General features: G+C 42.1%; 1 protein-coding gene and 1 pseudogene across 1 annotated transcript; both read right to left on the bottom strand.

The window, feature by feature from the left end:
* Nucleotides 1-1,379: 1,379 nt before the first annotated feature.
* On the bottom strand, nt 1,380-12,459 carry LOC120061081 (annotated as a pseudogene).
* Nucleotides 12,460-15,566: 3,107 nt separating this feature from the next.
* Nucleotides 15,567-17,556, bottom strand: LOC120061066 (tubulin alpha-1B chain-like). Its single transcript, XM_039010580.1, is given in 3 exon segments — nt 15,567-16,547; nt 16,641-16,789; nt 17,313-17,556. Coding segments are annotated over 3 exon segments (1,374 nt in total).
* Between the last annotated feature and the right edge of the window lie 1,604 nt (nt 17,557-19,160).

The following is a 19,160-nucleotide window of genomic DNA, read 5'->3' as shown; positions in this document are numbered from 1 at the left end:
AGCCCTCCATAGATCTCCAGCCCTCCATAGAACAGACTCTCCAGCCCTCCATAGAACAGACTCTCCAGCCCTCCATAGAACAGACTCTACAGCCCTCCATAGCACAGACTCTACATCCCTCCATAGCACAGACTCTACATCCCTCCATAGCACAGACTCTACATCCCTCCATAGAACAGACTCTCCAGCCCTCCATAGATCTCCAGCCCTCCATAGAACAGACTCTCCAGCCCTCCATAGAACAGACTCTACAGCCCTCCATAGAACAGACTCTCCAGCCCTCCATAGAACAGACTCTACAGCCCTCCATAGCACAGACTCTACATCCCTCCATAGCACAGACTCTACATCCCTCCATAGCACAGACTCTACATCCCTCCATAGAACAGACTCTCCAGCCCTCCATAGATCTCCAGCCCTCCATAGAACAGACTCTCCAGCCCTCCATAGAACAGACTCTACAGCCCTCCATAGAACAGACTCTACAGCCCTCCATAGCATACTCTCCAGCCCTCAATAACATAGACTCTCCAGCCCTATGTCTGCTCTTTTATCAAGATAACCAGCCTGTCTGAGACTGGGCTGAGACTACTGTATAAGAAGCAGGGAAGAAGCCCCTAAAAGAGGGATTGTTGACTTAAGAGCAGACCGGTGTTGATATACTATATCAAGACAGGGAGTCCTAGCCACCTCAGCCTAATTGTTCCATTGGGGAAGTGCTGCCTACCCCTCAAAGTCTTTAAGTGGATGGATCTATTTTGAGCCCAGCAGTGTAGCATTACACTATGTCAAGTATTTACATAGTAATGACAATCAGTCAGTCTCAGCCCAAGCCTGAGCTTAAACCTGGGGTTGATATCAGTAGCATTGAACCCTGAATACCATCACTCCTTTACTAGGTTTAGTAATAATCCCTGGGAGGTAATCAGAGAAAAATAGAAGAGAAAATGTTGGGCAAGAGGAGGCGTCTGTAGAGTATGTTTAGGTACAGTATACATCTCTAAGTGCTGTCAAACTCCAACTTTTGATATTACATTTATTTAATGCAATATTATGTAGCCTTAATGTCAAACAGACACATTGTGCAGACACAATCTACTGTATGTTCTAAAAGTTTCACAAACTTCTGGACATGTATTTTAGCAAAAAAAGTAGGATGATTAAAGTAGTGCGCAGTAAATAGGTAAGCTTCTTTTTTTTAATCAAAGGTAACTGTATACTAAATCTGCATGTATTACATTTGCCTCCTCTACAGTATGTATAAATACACAGACTAATCCTGAATAAATCTGTGAATATAACATACACAGTACAGGGGAACACCCTGCAAACACCCTGGCACTAACTCGTTGTCTGGGTCGAGGTGTTAAAAGAGTCATTTATTTCTGTTCCAGCCCAACAGGAGAATAGGACACCCTCTCCAGCTAATAATAATAGTGAACCACATGACCAACTCAACTCCACACATCAGCCCTATAGCTTTTTAAATGAATGAATATTGTAAACAAGTAGTATTTTGCAGTATTTCTGTCCATTTCAGTCTGGTTTTGTATTAGTACAGTAGCGTTGTTTTTTACAGCACAACCCCTTAGTTGGTTTGTGCTTTTGGTTCGTACCAGTATTCATCTCTTGGACTATAGGGCTGACTGGGTATATGGCGTGGTATGGGAATCTTAAGTGTTGGGGATGTTCTCATTGCTTTTTATAGTCCAGACAAAGTGTCAAAGTATCTTTCCAAATAAAGAGGAAGGGAATGGATTGGGTTTGCAATAGCAACAGCAGTCCCCTAAAACCTAGCGAAAGTGCAGCAGGATTTCCCAATCATTTTCACAGACAAATGCTGTCATGATCAAAGATCAGAATCTGATGAACAATGTTTCAACTCTTAGCCTTAGATCTGTACATTTGAATATTTGATCACGACGACATCATAAGTAGCTACAGATTTAGCATGCCTTTGTAAAGTTCCACACTCCACTATGAACTAAAATAAGTCAATCCAGTAAGTAATTGTAAGGTTGGGTTTGTTGATGTTGAGTAAAGAAGCTTTGTTTGTTTCCCTGCAGGACGACCCATGCTAAGGCCAAGTCAGATGCTGCCGATCAGGCCTCTCAGGCTTCCAACCAGGAGTCCAGCCTCGCCAGGTTGGTGGCCAGGGAACTGTCCCCTTCCTTCTATCAGCCAGGTATGTGGACTGGACTTCTCAACTGTGGGATTGATATTGACAAGAGAAAAACATATACAAGAACCTTGCTTTCTTACATTCGTTCCAAGTGCTGTATGAGACTTGGAAATATAGTAATAATTGACTTTCAAGAACAGTATTGAAAAGCAAGTGTTACAAAGTGAAATTAACGAAATTACAAGATTTTAAAAGCAAAGTAAAGTTCTGTTCAAAGCATCTACCTTATTGCTGTTTACAATGATAGATAGATCTGTCTTGCTACTGTTGCAGCTAGTCTTTGCATGGCTGGGGCAGGCACTCCATAAGGGTAGTCACCTTTGACTGTCTAAAAAAAGGACCATCTTACTTGGGTAGAGCAATCATATCAGTTTCCTTACAGGTCTGTCAGGGCCCAGGCCCAAACAGTCAGGCCCCAATGCCTTGTCGAGTGTGCATTTCTTTCCCCCTTCAGTCACTCACTACCCACCCAGGACCCGCTGAGTACTTAGCAGATCCAAATAGATACTGATAGGGCCTCCCGAGTGGCGCAACGGTGTAAGGCACTGCATCGCGGTGCTAGAGGTGTCACTACAGAGCCAGGTTCGATCCTGGGTTGTATCGCAACCGGTCGTGATTGGGAGCCCCTTAGGGCGGCATCCAATTGGACCAGCGTTGTCCGGGTTAGGGGAGGGTTTGGCCGGGGGGGCTTTACTTGGCTAGTGAATCCTTGTGGTGGGCCGGGCTCCTGCAGGCTGACCTCGGTCATCAGTTGGACGGTGTATCCTCCGACACATTGGTGCGGCTGGCTTCCGGGTTAAGCGAGTGGGTGTTAAGAAGTGCGGTTAGGTGGGTCATGTTTCGGAGGACGCGTAACTCGACCTTCGCCTCCCGAGCGATGAGACAAGATTGAAATTGGGGAGAACTTAAAATACCAAAAATAAATTAATAAGAAATAGACACTGATAAAAAGTTGCCACTGACTGTGAAGTGCCAGCATGAAATATCTGTGTCTAATGGTACAAATGGGTGTCACTCAACCACACTGAAGCTGACGGGGAATAACAGTGCTATTGTGAAGACAGACGCTGGGAGACGAGAAGCAAGTACAGGGAGTGAACATTTAATGAATAACAAACATGAAACATAGCACGGACAGCGTCTGGACAGGGGGAACAAAACAACATTAATGCAGACACGGGGAAGAAACTGAGGAAGTGACAGATTTTGGGGAAGCAATCAATAAAGTAATATAGTCCAGGTGAGTCCCATGAAGCGCTGATGCGCGTAACGATGGTGACAGGTGTGCATAATGATGTGCCAGAGAGGGGAAGCGGGAGCAGGCGTGACAGCTATAGGCTATAGTATTTCCCGAATTCTTCATTCAAGAATTTTCCTTGATCTTCTTGATTGAAAAATTGGGGCTTAAACTGGGGGCTAACGCTAAACAACAGCATGTGATTGATAGTAGATTGTCTCACTCCGTCTACTAGTCTTTTTGTCTTTGTTTGTGCTTGCCTGTACTCTATGTCAGATAGTAAGTGGTTACGTCAGAACCTGTTAATAGAAGGCTCTGAGTCAAGTCAGTGGTCATAAACATACTAGCGTACTACATACTTAAACTGCATACTCATTTCGACGCTTAATCTTTTTGAAGAAGTCACTCGTCTTTTCCGACTCAAGTGTTTGACAACAGCTGATAATCAGATAAATTGACGCGCTGTACCAAAATGAACGATGGCTGGAGTCAACGCAATCACACATTAGATGAAGCGTTCGGAGTACTATTTTCGAAATGACAAATACTCTAAAACTTTTTTGCATACTATTTAGAACGCTAGTATACAGTGGGGCAAAAAAGTATTTAGTCAGCCACCAATTGTGCAAGTTCTCCCACTTAAAAGATGAGGCCTGTAATTTTCATCATAGGTACACTTCAACTATGACAGACAAAATGAGAACAAAAAATCCAGAAAATCACATTGTAGGATTTTTAATGAATTTATTTGCAAATTATGGTGGAAAATAAGTATTTGTTCAATAACAAAAGTTTATCTCAATACTTTGTTATATACCCTTTGTTGGCTCGGAAACAGGTACCATTAATACAGGTAACGAGTGGAGGACAGAGGAGCCTCTTAAAGAAGAAGTTACAGATCTGTGAGAGCCAGAAATCTTGCTTGTTTGTAGGTGACCAAATACTTATTTTCCACCATAATTTGCAAATAAATTCATTAAAACTCCTACAATGTGATTTTCTGGAGAAAAAAAATCTCATTTTGTCTGTCATAGTTGAAGTGTACCTATGATGAAAATTACAGGCCTCTCTCATCTTTTTAAGTGGGGGAACTTGCACAATTGGTGGCTGACTAAATACTTTTTTGCCCCACTGTAGGTATTCGGACACGGACAGTATTTCAAATCCTACCCTGCAAAATGATCTTATAGGTTGTACATCAAAAACCAGCTAGCAGTTCTTATTTCATTAGGCCTATATTACAGACTCAACTTGTTTGGTTTGGCATATTGCAATTCAGCTATTAGTTTAAAGGCCCACTCTGTGATATTTACAGCCTAAAGTAGCATGTTTTTGCATTAGACTGCAAAAATTAGACCTATGAATAATCAACCCTATGTGATCTTTTACTGGAACCGCAGTTGCTGTGTTTTCTCAGGCCAACTGTAGTCACCCCACTGTGACTGTCACAGGACTGTGTTACAAGCAGACAGAGTGGCTCCAAATAAAAATTGAGACCTTGGTGATACTCCTCAAATCCATCCACGACTGTCTACACTTCCTAGCTAATAACCTCCAAAATATCCTGCACTAACCATATTTTATTAGCTACCATAGTCACGGTGTACGTGACTATAAAACATCCATAAATAAATTAGTCTGATCTTTATCTAGTCTGATCTTTATCTTGTTGTTATTGGAATCTCATCAAACATATATTTCTCTATGTTGCTCCACAGGCCCAGAGTACATGAAGAAGAGAGCGCTACAGGAGATCTCAGATGCCAATGAGAACACAGGCCCTATAATGCATGAACCACTGTTAGCAGGGCAGCCACCGACACCCGCTGAAAGCCCAATGCTGCACGACAGGCCTGGCTCCTCTCCAGCCCGCACGCCCTCCCCCAGCCCGGCTGTGACCCCTCCGGCGTCCAGGCACTCCAAGCAGGGCAACGTCAGCAAAGAGGACCCCCATCTCCTCGGCCCCGCTGGCTGGAACGGGGACAAAGGCAATGGAAGTCGGGGGAGCAGCCGTCCCAATAGCAGAACCAACAGCCGGCCCACCACTCCCGCCCCTGCCGCTGCTCCCCCTGAAGAGCGCCTCGCTACTGCCCCCATCCCTAGCAGCCGCGCCTCCAGCCGCTTGAACAACAAGGTAGAGCAGGGCTCGGACCTGGAGATCAAACCCCTGGAGAAGACGGCATCTGAGGCTAAAGTATCCGAAGCTGCTCCCTCGATAAGTACCAGTGTCGCCTACTCAGAAGAAGAAAAGGAAGCCCCACCCCCTCCTCCCGCCTCCAAAGTGTCTTCCAAAGCTGCCTTCAACCCCAAGCCTAAATCGTCAGAGCCCAAACAAAGAACAGAGTCGGTCAATGAACGACCTGTGTCCACCATATCTGAGAGCGAACCAGAGTCCAGTGCCCAGTCTGTCAATAAAGTGTCTCCCAAGCCTTCGCCATCACTCAGGCCATTGACGAAACAGGAGGCCAATCCAGCTTCAAAACCTGCCACACCTGCACCTACACCAGTGCCTAAATCTGCCAAGCCAGGCCCTAAGGTTGAACCCAAAGCAGAGGCCAAGCTGATGAAGAACATGGTGAAGAGCCCAAGTGAAGTTACAGAAGTAGTAGAATTTGAGCAGGTAAGGCAATTCAAACACTCAATATCTCATCTAATGAAATGTTATGAGAACACATTCAGTCAAATGAAGACTGTTCTTACATGTTATGTAGTACACTCTCCCATGACCTGGGTTCTAAAAGCAGACTCAGAACATACAGTAGGTCCTCTCTCCTCTAAGTGCAAATATGTAACCCGATGTTACTCTGGAGACTGTTATCTGTGGTTGATGCTGGTCCTTTAAACCACCCTTTAAACCACCCTTTAAACCACACTGATCAGACCCCATTTCTGATTAACCTCCCCTCCGCTTTTCCTCTGACGTAATAATAATTAGTTATGTTTGCACCTATTCTCAACTGCATTTCCTTTCTGACAACCACAATCAAGGCAATTTTCCCATTTCTTGTTGGGAGCTTACAGACAGATAACATGACACAATTTCTCTAGCAACCAACAACTACCATCGTTAGCTAGAAATGTCCAATTTTGTAATCCAGACGACCCATTCCGATCTATGAAAGTATGTAAATGAACGTTGCATTTCAGGTGTCTGTTACATAAGTGTTTATAAAGGCAACAGTTGTTTGTTCTGAATGATTATGGAAGCTGTAGATGGCGTGCAGACTAGTGGTTTGTCTTGGACGTGAGACCTCAGCGGTCTGCCCTATATGGCATGTACTCTAGGGAGGTTTTTCCATAGCCCAGGCCCCCTGTGTTGAAAGGGGCATACAGCATATGAGAACCTACCAGACCGCTTACCAGGCCAGCTACCATGCAGCAGCAGCTTCTCTTCCAGTCACCATATTTTACAAGTGTTATTACTAGAGTCATTACAGCATTACTACACAGGAATGGATGCAACTTAAATGTAAAAAAATATAATTGTGATTTCATTTTTCATTCATCCCATTCATATTGCTGTTGTTTCATAGATCTTTAACAGGTCTGTCTTGAGGAAGACATTTTTATCTCAATATGACAAACCTGTATAAAGGTGAAATAAAACATGAAATGTATCTACTGTACCTCTCTCTTCCAGGGTCCGAACACCATCATGATAACCATGGTGATTCTTCTCAACATTGGCCTGGCCATTCTCTTCGTACACGTCTTGTCATGAAACACTGTCGACCCAGGTAACTAACACAGCTCTCTGACTGTCCTGCCAGTCACAGATATACACTGAAAGGTATCTGTTTCTTTTGTTTCAAGCAGTCAAAACACAATGGCACTGAACTTCTGACCCTTGCAACCTGTAAGGCAATGTCTATTTGATCTGGTCACATGACTAAGTAGTGCTTGATTACAACAACAATTACTGTTTACATGTTTTGACTCGGAGGTACTTCCAGGTGGTCACGATTTTGATGATGAGACATTAACTTGTCTTCATATTTGTTTTGTCTGCTTGACCTTTTTCCCACAGGTCACCACCTTGCAGTGGTGTTGAGGTCATTTTTAAGCAAGGACCATACAGAACAAGAAAACTGCCAAGAAGCACAAGCCTTATATGAAGGAAGCATACGACAGCTCCTCCACACACAGCCTCTTGTTGATGTGACTGCGTTGAGGCTCTTTAAGGCGAATCTGCTTTTCAGAGGCTTGGAATCAGAGGATGCTGGTGGGTGGAGCTATAGGAGGGCGGGCTCATTCATGTCTGTAATGGAGTTAATGGAACGGTGTCAAACACATCAACCATATGGAAACCACATGTTTGATTCTGTTCCATTTATTCCATTACAATGAGCCTATCCTCCTATAACTCCCCCCACCAGCCTCCTCTGCTTGGACTATCTGGAGCCGGGTTAAAGAAAACCATATGAATCCGGATTGAAGGACATCAATGCATATGAATCCATTTGAATCCTTACGGCTCAGGATTGAAGGACATCAATGAATCTGAATATCAGGAAGAGGGCCTGAATGGACACTGTGTTTGTAAAGAAGAGTTGGTGAGTGCGTTTCAGTGAGTTTTGGTGTCTACCCTGGAGATGTTGTTGAATGTTATTCACTGGTGAAGTTTGAGTGAACTAAAGCACTGTGTGTTATGTTTTAACAAAGGGCTAAACCCTTCATATTGGCAAACACTGTCGCCTCAGATCACCGACAGATTAGAGTGGTTGTGGTGTGGACAGGTTAGAGTGTCAGGAAAGGATTAGTTAGCTTTGTAATTAGATATTTATTTAGCTGATGTCTTGTCTATAGGAATGTAATCTCTGGGAAAATCTCAAATAAACTGAATATTCTCTAATTTCTGCCTATTTTTGCCAATAATAATTAGTGGTTTGGGGCTAATATCAGTGTTCCTATTTATTGACAGAAATCCATGTTATGCTCCTATTAGTTTATCTGCCTTCTTCCTTTGTTGCCGTATTCTCAACTTTCTTCAGTAGTTATCAATAAAGACATTTTACAGTCTCTTTGACGTCACAGGGCTTTAAGACATGAAATGCTGATTCTTTATTCGGCAACGCCTGAGAATCAGTGATTTTCTTATCTGCAATGGCAATGCAACCCACCACAGCAATGCAATGTAATGGACAGTTATGTTTGCACATAACCTATTCTCTCTCCAAGGCAATTTTGAGTGAGTCACACTGGAATGGTATTCAAAACAATATCTGTAAAAGGAGTGGTACAGTAGTACTGACATGCATTGTACATTGTATAATTTAGTAAGAGGCTTTCAAATGACACAGAATCGAGGAGGAATTCTAGGACTTTAACCAGTGTATGTGGTTTTGGATTTCTGGAGTAATGCGTATCTATGTTGTTTTCTGGTTGTCTGATCAAAAGAAACGTAAAGCAGCCTATTGAATGGTTTGATTTGAATAAAAACATGACATGAAAATAATGATACATTTGGGTGGGCGGTGGGGGGTCAGTTTTGTCAAAAACCATTAGGGAACATTTAATGTAGATTTCGAGAGGGTATTTATTTGAACAAATGGGCTTGCATTGTTAGGATGTAATTGTGAGCAGTTGTTTGGGAATTTTGTTGGTCTGTCTGCTTCAGAATAGGTCCCACAATTTAAAATGCATTGCATTCAGAACAAACAGTTTGTGCTTCATAATCAATCAAGATGATTTTTCTCCCAACTTTTGTATGCACGTGGGCACTGTTTAGGTGTGTTTTTGTACCTTTTTGAAGTACACATCTCCAATGTAGTGTATTTAAAACAAACTCCAGGTCTTACTTTACTAGAGAGCACTACAGTATGAGATTCTGCACTGTATAAATCCTTATTTATAACTTTATTTTCCCTATGTCCCAAACAGTTGTCTTCCCCTCAAAGACGATTGATAAATAAGTGGGAAAAGATATTCAAGATAAGGTACTCTTGTACATTATGTAAAAGAGGCCTCAGATCTACTTCCTTACTACTCCAACTCCCCCCTATGGACAATGCATGTGTATTGTTTTTCTCATGCTCATAGCGATATGAGACTCTTTAACAGTCTCCTTACTCTCGACGTTATTTCATAAAACATCGAAACTTTCTATAACATATTTTCATTGCAATAAAACACTCAAGAGACCCTCAATCAGAAGTGACTTTGGTTTAATCCAGGAGCTGATTATTTAAGACATAATCCTGGATGGATCCCATTGTATTCAGAAATATTGCTGGTCCTCTTCTAAATTGTGAAATGAAAATAAAAAATATCTTCCAATGTTGTGGTATATGTCATTTTCTTCACGGGGAAGATACTTGCACAATAAACACATGCAAACCAGGCTGCAAGGAGTACAAAGGCCTTGTAAATGAGTAAACCAGGCTTCTTGGGCACATGTAAATACCTGACCCATGCACATTGACTCATAATCTATATACTGTTGTTTGCATTCTTTCTGATCTCATGGCATCATACCAATGCCAAACCCCTTGCTCGTATATCAATTTTCCATAGATACAGCACATGGTTGCTTATTTTGTCATACCATTGCAACCATGTCTAATCCATACATTTAATGAGCTGGATAATTGTAAAGGAGCATATATCATGTTGAGTCTAAACGCAGTGGGAACAAAGACAGTATTTTTAAACCCCAGCTGTCCTCTCTGCCAGCTTGACAGACCCCCCCATGACTGGGCAAGATATGAATTCCAGGACCTATTTTAGATCAGGGCTATGAACTGGGACTGGGCTCTTCTCAGGCCTAGTTGGCTTTCACTTTTGTAAATTGGAGTACATATCACTTTTCCCAATGAATGTAGATACCATAGAACATAGTATTGTAGCATGTATTATTTGTTTGCATTCTGAGGGTGAACAAATTAAGTGTATTTGGTCTAGCTCTACCCTGTATGCACTTATGGCTGTGATTTTTTCAGATACTTTTTTTAGGGACTTTTCTAAGTGTGTTGATTTAATATTACCCTTGTGATATGTTGTAGTTTTCAGTATTGAATTTGACCGACCAACTACAGTAAGCGTCTATTGGTAGTGTGTGCATGTTCACGGCAGGACAAGGACAAGAATTTATTGCACAACACTGCCCTCTAGACAATACATTTTTTAGGTATCAGAGCAGAGGCTCATCCTACTTATAGTCTTGAAAAACCAACACACAAGCTCCACCATAGCTGCTCTTTCAAAGAAATGCTCTCATATTTCAATTATTTAAGCTTCAAGTAGTTTAAGTAAGTCATTTTTAAACCTAATTTGTTTACAGGTTAGTATAAATATGTAATAAAAGTAATAGCACATACTTTGAAATTGTGTGATTCTAGGAACTTCAGTGTTCCTAGAACCCAGTGAATCTGTCTAATCCACCAGTATGACTTCGTGTACAGGACTATGCAACTAATGGTACAAAGACCTCTAAATGGGAAACTGAAAATTGTTTTCCATACAATGTCAATTTATTGTCAACATGAAAGTGATTTTGTTTGAGGTTAGGAGTTGAAAGAGCATACTGGCTGAAAAGAATAGGAAAGGGTGGATCTATGGAAAGGGGGAGTGAAAAGAAAAGGGTGGATCTATGATAAAGAATTTGAAAGACAGACAAAGAAAGCCAGCCATTTCTAATACTGTTCTCTGTCCTCTACTTCTGTCATGTCCGACCTCTTCATAATCATTCAGGGCTGCCACGTCCTCTCTGGCCTCAGAGAACTCCCTCCTCCATGCCCTCACCCACATACCAGTGCACAAAGGCACGTTTGGCGTACATCAGGTCAAACTTGTGGTCAAGACGAGCCCAGGCCTCTGCCACAGCAGTGGTGTTGCTCAGCATGCACAGTCCTCTGGACTTTGGCCAGGTCTCCACCAGGGACCACAGTGGGAGGCTGATAGTTGATACCAACCTTGAAACCAGTTGGGCACCAGTCAACAAACTGAATAGAACATTTGATCTTGACATCTTTGGGCATCACCTCACCACGGTACAGAAGGCAGCATGAAATGTACTTGCCGTGGCGAGGATCACATTTCACCATCTGGTTGGCTGGCTCAAAGCAGGCATTGGTGATTTCCGAGACAGTTAACTGCTCATGGTAAGCCTTCTCTGCAGAGATGACTGGGGCATAGGTAGCCAGAGGAAAATGAATACGTGGATAGGGCACCAAGTTGGTCTGGAACTCTGTCAGATCAACATTAAGGGCACCATCGAATCGAAGGGAAGCAGTAATGGAGGAAAGTTGGTGTAGGTGGGACGCTCAATGTCAGGGTTCCTACGACAGATGTCATATATAGCCTCATTATCCACCATGAAAGCACAGTCAGAGTATTCTAGGGTGGTGTGGGGGGTCAGGATGGAGTTGTAAGGTTCCACCACAGCTGTGGACACCTGGGGAGCTGGGTAGATGGAGAACTCCAGCTTGGACTTCTTGCCGTAGTCAGCAGACAGGCGCTCCATCAGCAGAGAGGTGAAACAAGAGCAGGTGCCACCTCCAAAGCTGTGGAAAACCAGGTAGCCCTGAACACTGGTCAGAGAAAGAGAAACACATCAATAAAAGGACAGATGTCCACATTCTAATCAGATAGTTGATCAAATATTTTATTCATTCATTCTGAGAGCCACCAGTTTGCGGATCCTGTCCAGCACCAGGTCAATGATCTCTTTGCTAATAGTGGAGTGTCCACGGGCGTAGTTGTTGGTAGCATCCTCTTTGCCAGTGATGAGTTGTTCAGCATGGATAATTGGCGGTAAGTCTCCGTGCACACCTCATCTGAGGAGAGAAATCAGTAGCTCATGGAAGAGCTCAATACCAATGTAGTAAACAGGAAGCTTACCTATGACTGTGGGTTCCAGGTCCAGAAAACACAGCCCTGGGGACATGCTTTCCAGCCCCACTGAAGAAGGTGTTAAAGGAGTCATCTCCTCCGCCAATGTTCTTGTCACTGGGCATCTGTCCAGTCCATCAGGCTGGATCCCATGTTCCAGGCAGTACAGCTTGCAGCAGGCATTGCCAATCTGGACTCCAGCCTGACCCATGTGGATGGAGATGCACTCACACTGCGGAAAGAGTTGTATACAACTCAGAAAAATAACACTTTTAATTTGAAAATCAATCAAGTATTAACTGTAAATACACATAGGACAAATCATAAGCCAGAGGAAATTATCACCTTCAAATTCTACTTTACAATCTTCAGAAAGAAAAAAGTTCTTATTGTTTATTATGCCAAAATATATTCTTGGACCAAAACATTAATCTAAAACTGGAATAGTAACAATAATATTTCATTAGTTTCAAAACAGAAATGGCCTAGAGTTTGTTTTGTTTAATTCTTAGCAACTCTGTAGGAGAGGAGAGGGGGCTTGGGGCATGACAGAAAGTGCTTTCATTGTAGAAGATAGGGTACCGGTACACATCACCTGACTGAAGAAACAAGTGATCAGCTATTGACCAGACAAACAGGCAGTGTTTTTTAGACCAAATGTCAATCATAGCCTACCATGGGGTGACTAATTTGACAAATCAATTATAATCTGATCAACACATTCCAAACAATGAATGCATTTGACTTCAAACTAATTTAGTAGACCTGCTAACCACATCTATTTTGATATGAAATGTTAAATCAAGGTATTTTTACTATGGCACTCAATTTTTTTACATTTAATAGCATATCAGCAAAGCAGTTTGAACTTTGTTATTGTCAGACATTCTGAAATATCTCATGAAATATTATATAAGTTCGAAATGAATAAAAACTACAGGTTACTTGTTACTTTCAGCCGACTTCATAAACGAGGCAATTTATTTGAATATATGAGTGCCAATGACTGAGTTTACATTTGCTACTACAGTGAGTCATTATCCCTGGGTCACTTCCAATGCAGACAAAGCAGGAGAGAGATGTCATTAAGAAGAGACATCAGTTCAAAGTCAAGTTGTTAGAGTAGTTAGAGTAGTTGGCTGAAGTTAACAAAATGATTGAGATTGATTTGAGTTTTGCTTTGGGTTACAAAACGACATCTGTAAGATGACTAAAACGTTTTAGTCAAATTGACAATTTGTGTTAAATTGAATAGAAACAGCTTTGATTTAACTATTGTAAGATATGAAGTTATTGAAACTAACAATAATATGATTTGTGTGTACTCGCCATGTGTAACGGGTGTCGTCGGAAGGAAGAGACCAAGGCGCAGCGTTCTTAGAGTTCCACATAATTTAATCACGAAGTGAAACTAAAACAGGATAAAACAATAACAACTACACCGCCTGAACAACTTTGATGTGCAAACTCCCTGCACACAAACACATAAACAAGCTCCCACACAGAAAAACGGAAAAGGGCAGCCTAAGTATGATCCCCAATCAGAGACAACGATAGACAGCTGCCTCTGATTGGGAACCACACTCGGCCAGAAACAAAGAAATACAAAACATAGAAATACAGAACATAGAATGCCCACCCAAATCACACCCTGACCAAAACAAAATAGAGACATAAAAAGGATCGCTAAGGTCAGGGCGTGACACCATGTTTAAGTTGAGAAATTTCAAGATGTGGTTCTGGAGAAATTTTATTTAATTTTATTTTAACTCTCACAGGCTTATCTTTGGGAGACTGTAGTAAGAAGTCTGATAGAAAATTTGAAAGGTGCAGCAATTTATACTTCTACGATACAGTGGACAGATGTCAGAGAAATTCTACAGGAAGAGAGACTGCAGATTCTTTCAAACAACAATTTTATAAGATTTGAAAAAACGAAGCAATCAATAACAACCACTCGATCAGTGCATTGTTAGGAAAGCCCAACGAACAGAGTTGTCTCTCTCCTCTTATAGAAAAAGTACAACCTATTTTGTCTATGTGGCAGTTTAGCAGATGGGTGGATACAGGGACGGAACATGGTGTGTAAAAGCTGATTTAGCTTATCTGTTCAGATTAAGATAGTTGACGTTGCCACCATTGTCTGTTCCTTCCTGCATGTTTCCACACATCTAAGTTCCTGTAGATTGTGAAAACAGGATGTCACATACTGCGGTCGCACCCAAATGGCTCTTATCTGTACGCCCAGACTTATGACTAAGTCACATAAGACATGCCTGTATCAGCAAAAATACTAACATATAACAATGGAAAATTCTCGAAGTAAAAACAGCATAGTTAAACTAATTAAACAGTATACAGTAGTATGTAACGAATATTACATTTCTACCACACAGACTTTGTCGAAACTGATTGGAAGGTCTTATATGCCTTTCCCAATTGGTTATCAGAGTAGAATAGGTCAAAGTATCTCTTCCATATGTGTGTGGTTTAAGTAAGCATCTTCAAAACCTACTTTTGGAAGTTGAAGTAACACTGTGTAACTGCAGTTACATTTCCAAAACTGCAGTACTACAATTACAGTTAGTATGTTTACAAATTAGAAAAATGTCACTACATTGTAACTGCAGTATTGTCACGCCCTGACCTTAGTTCCTTTTTTATGGCTCTATTTTGGTTTGGTCAGGGCGTGAGTTGGGGTGGGCATTCTATGTTTTGTGTTCTATGTTTTCTATTTCTGTGTATTTGGCCGGGTGTGGTTCTCAATCAGAGGCAGCTGTCTATCGTTGTCTCTGATTGAGAACCATACTTAGGTAGCCTTTTCCCACCTGTGTTTTGTGGGTAGTTGTTTTCTGTTTTGTGTTGCTGCACCTGACAGGACGTTTTCGTTCATTCTCTTTTGTTATTTTGTTTAGTGTTCTGTTTTAATAAATTAACATGAACACTTACGACGCTGCGCTTTGGTCCGATGATTCCTCATCTTCAGACGACGAACGTTACAAATATTTATTTATAATTAATCTAGGTCTACCAGATATAGATTCCTCTACTTCTGATGAATATGTTGGAGTTTTAAAAACATTGGTAAGTAATTGATGAAAAGTATACAACAAAACATTTGGGATTCAATTTAAACACACACTTTTAATGGTGAATCTTTAATGAAACACAAACAAATCTGTGATTGTCACTACAACAAACCAGTTGTGCTTAAACCTAAACAAGAAGCAAGAAAATATCAAACTAAGAAGAAATGCATTTGTTTTGAAATTCTGCTATTATAAGATACGGGAGACAAGGGCGTCCTTGCATGAACACTCAGTACTCCTCTCCCTCCTCCTGTCCGTCACCCTCGACGGTGTCAACCCCCACCTCTTCGTAATCCTTCTCCAGGGCTGCCATGTCCTCTCTGGCTTCAGAGAACTCTCCCTCCTCCATGCCCTCACCCACATACCAGTGCACAAAGGCACGTTTAGCATACATCAAATCAAACTTGTGATCAAGCCGAGCCCAGGCCTCTGCAATAGCAGTGGTGTTGCTTAGCATGCACACAGCCCTCTGGACTTTGGCCAGGTCTCCACCAGGGACCACAGTGGGAGGCTGATAGTTGATGCCAACCTTAAAACCAGTTGGGCACCAGTCAACAAACTGAATAGAACGTTTGGTCTTGATGGTGGCAATAGCAGCATTGACATCTTTTGGCACCACATCACCACGGTAAAGAAGACAACATGCCATGTACTTGCCGTGGCGAGGGTCACATTTCACCATCTGATTGGCCGGCTCAAAGCAGGCATTGGTGATTTCAGCCACAGAGAGCTGTTCATGGTAAGCCTTCTCTGCAGAGATAACTGGGGCATAGGTGGCCAGAGGAAAATGAATACGTGGATAGGGCACCAAGTTGGTCTGGAACTCTGTCAAATCAACATTGAGAGCACCATCGAATCGAAGGGAAGCAGTAATGGAGGAAACAATCTGGCTAATGAGCCTGTTGAGGTTGGTGTAGGTGGGACGCTCAATGTCGAGGTTCCTACGGCAGATGTCATATATAGCCTCATTATCCACCATGAAAGCACAGTCAGAGTGCTCTAGGGTGGTGTGGGTGGTCAGGATGGAGTTGTAAGGTTCCACCACAGCTGTGGACACCTGGGGAGCTGGGTAGATGGAGAACTCCAGCTTGGACTTCTTGCCGTAGTCAACAGACAGGCGCTCCATCAGCAGAGAGGTGAAACCAGAGCCGGTGCCACCTCCAAAGCTGTGGAAAACCAGGAAGCCCTGAAGGCCTGTGCACTGGTCAGACTGAGGAGAAAGAGGAACATGTCAATAAAAGGAGTCCACATTCTGATCAGATAGTTGATCAAATATTTTATCGATTAATTCTGTGGTACCCACCAGTTTGCGGACCCTGTCCAGCACCAGGTCAATGATCTCTTTGCCAATAGTGTAGTGTCCACGGGCGTAATTATTGGCAGCATCCTCTTTGCCAGTGATGAGCTGTTCAGGATGGAATAACTGGCGGTAGGTCCCAGTGCGCACCTCATCTGAGAAAAAAATCAGCAGCTTATGAAAAACAGAACGGGAAGTTCTAAAAGGGTTCTCCTACAGGGACAGCGGTTCTGCATCAAACCTTTTTCATCTGGCAACCTTCACTATGGAAGACAGGGTTCTAGAATGGTTCTTTGTTGTTGGAAAACGTTCTGGAACCAGGGTTTTTCAACAGCCCTCAAATTCAAATCTGAACCTCGAAGTCAGTTCTACAGTTTTTTTTTATTTCTTCCCCCTCTAATCAGGGACTGATATCAATCACATTTATTTATGAAGCCTTTTTTACACCAGCAGATGTCACAAAGTGCTATACAGAAATCCAGCCTAAAACCCCAGACAGCAAGCAATGAAGATGTAGACCTGGGACACCAAATAGGTGCAATTAATTATCAGGTAACAGTTAACCAGCAGTACTCTGGACCTCGTATAAGATTTCAATACCCCTGTTCTACAGGGACAAGCCAAAGAACCCTTTATGGTTCTATGTATAACCTTTTTTTCTTAAGAGCGAAAGCTTACCTATGACTGTCGGTTCCAGGTCTACAAACACAGCCCTGGGAACATGCTTTCCAGCCCCAGTCTCACTGAAGAAGGTGTTGAAGGAGTCGTCTCCACCTCCGATGGCTTTGTCGGATGGCATCTGTCCATCCGGCTGGATCCCATGCTCCAGACAGTAGAGCTCCCAGCACGCATTGCCAATCTGGACACCAGCCTGACCCACGTGGATAGAGATGCACTCGCGCTAGGGTGAAGAGGGAGACATTTTTTATTTGAAAGGAGGTCCGCAATAACCCAAAATAAAATAGTCTAGCGCAGTGGTATTCAACTCTTACCCTTCGAGGTCCGGAGCCTGCTAGTTTTCTGTTCTACCTGATACTTAATTGCACCCACCTGGTGTCCCAGGTCTAATTCAGTCAGTGATTAGAGGGGAACAATGAAAAAAAGCAGTGGAACTGGCTTTGTAGTCCAGAGTTAAGTTGGAGGTGTCTAGACCATGATATACGGTCAAAATATAAAAGATGTCATGTGAAAATACACAGCAAATTCCTCAGTGTTAAATTAACACTGAAAATGTGGACCTGTATAGACACTGAACAGTGTTGAATTAACACACTGCTTATTGTAATGCTTTATTTGCATATTTCCCAGAGTGCCTTGCCTTTCAAATGAATTGTAGAAATACCACCAGAGAGGACGAGGAAGAGAGATGCTCCACTTGGCAGAAATTCTGTCTCCCTCTTTGTTTCCCATTGTCAGGGCGAAGAAATATGTACCTTGTCAGTATATCCCTAATCTTTGGTTACCACCCATGACTGAATTTGTTAATGACAGTGACATACTTGTTGCATTCATCAATTTTCAATCCAATGGGCTTCACCAAGTGAGATCCTAAATGAATATCTTATCATTAAAATGTAATTATTTAATACATTATGTATTTCATTAGGCCTTATTTTGAGGGCATACACTAAAACATACTGAGTTGTTCGGATGACCCAACTGCTGGGTTGCAGGTATTGGGTCACATAGGGCTCTATTCAATCAGATCTGCTTTAGCTGACATTCACATAGCGGTTGTTTTGGCGATGTCAGAGGTGGAACTGCGTTAGAGATGTCAAATCCACATGCGGCTCCTGGCATTATACTGTACCTGAAATGGACATTACCATTGCCTGTACCGAGTTGCAAAAACAGAAATCCTGTGCAGCTTTGTTTACAAGTTTGAATACTGGAATGTGAGATGTAATCGACATCTTGATTAGTTTAATGATTATTTATTGTAATGATTTTTCTATTTGTGCGTAATTACTTCTTTAAAGTCTACAAGTTCTCGTTCTGAACTTCTAACGCGAGTGGGGTGGGTGTGGCTTCGTGACAATGATTGCAAGAGCAGCTGCTCACCGATTTGACGGCTCCAACACAGTTCCGCCAAAACATCCACTTTGCAGGTGTCTGCTCTTGCTGGTTAAACGCTTAATCTGAATGAATCTAGGCCTTAGTTATTTTTTTAGAGCGAGGTTTGATGATGCTGGGTTATTGAGATATGACACAGCAAGTCAGATTAGAAGACTGGAGGCTTGGATTAGTAGGGTTGTGGCTTTGTCAAGTTATTTCTGGCCACCCGTGAGAGTAAATGTCATTCTGGTTCATCTATTCTGTTCTAATTGTCATCACATGTTACAGTTGAACACGGACTCTTTTGTAACTTTAATTAATCTTACAGAAATGTATGAGTTTCTTAAAAGACTATGCAAATTCTAAAGTGATAACCCCAATTCAAAAACATTGATATTGAAACAAGGAATTATTCAAATCAACCTGCAATACAGCAGTGTGATAATTTAACACTGTTCCAGTGTCTATACT

The sequence above is a fragment of the Salvelinus namaycush genome, chromosome 16 (genome assembly GCF_016432855.1).
Source record: "Salvelinus namaycush isolate Seneca chromosome 16, SaNama_1.0, whole genome shotgun sequence".
Lineage (NCBI taxonomy): Eukaryota > Metazoa > Chordata > Actinopteri > Salmoniformes > Salmonidae > Salvelinus > Salvelinus namaycush.
The sequence above is the reverse complement of the archived record's forward strand: the minus strand, read 5'-3'. Positions and strand labels throughout refer to the sequence as shown.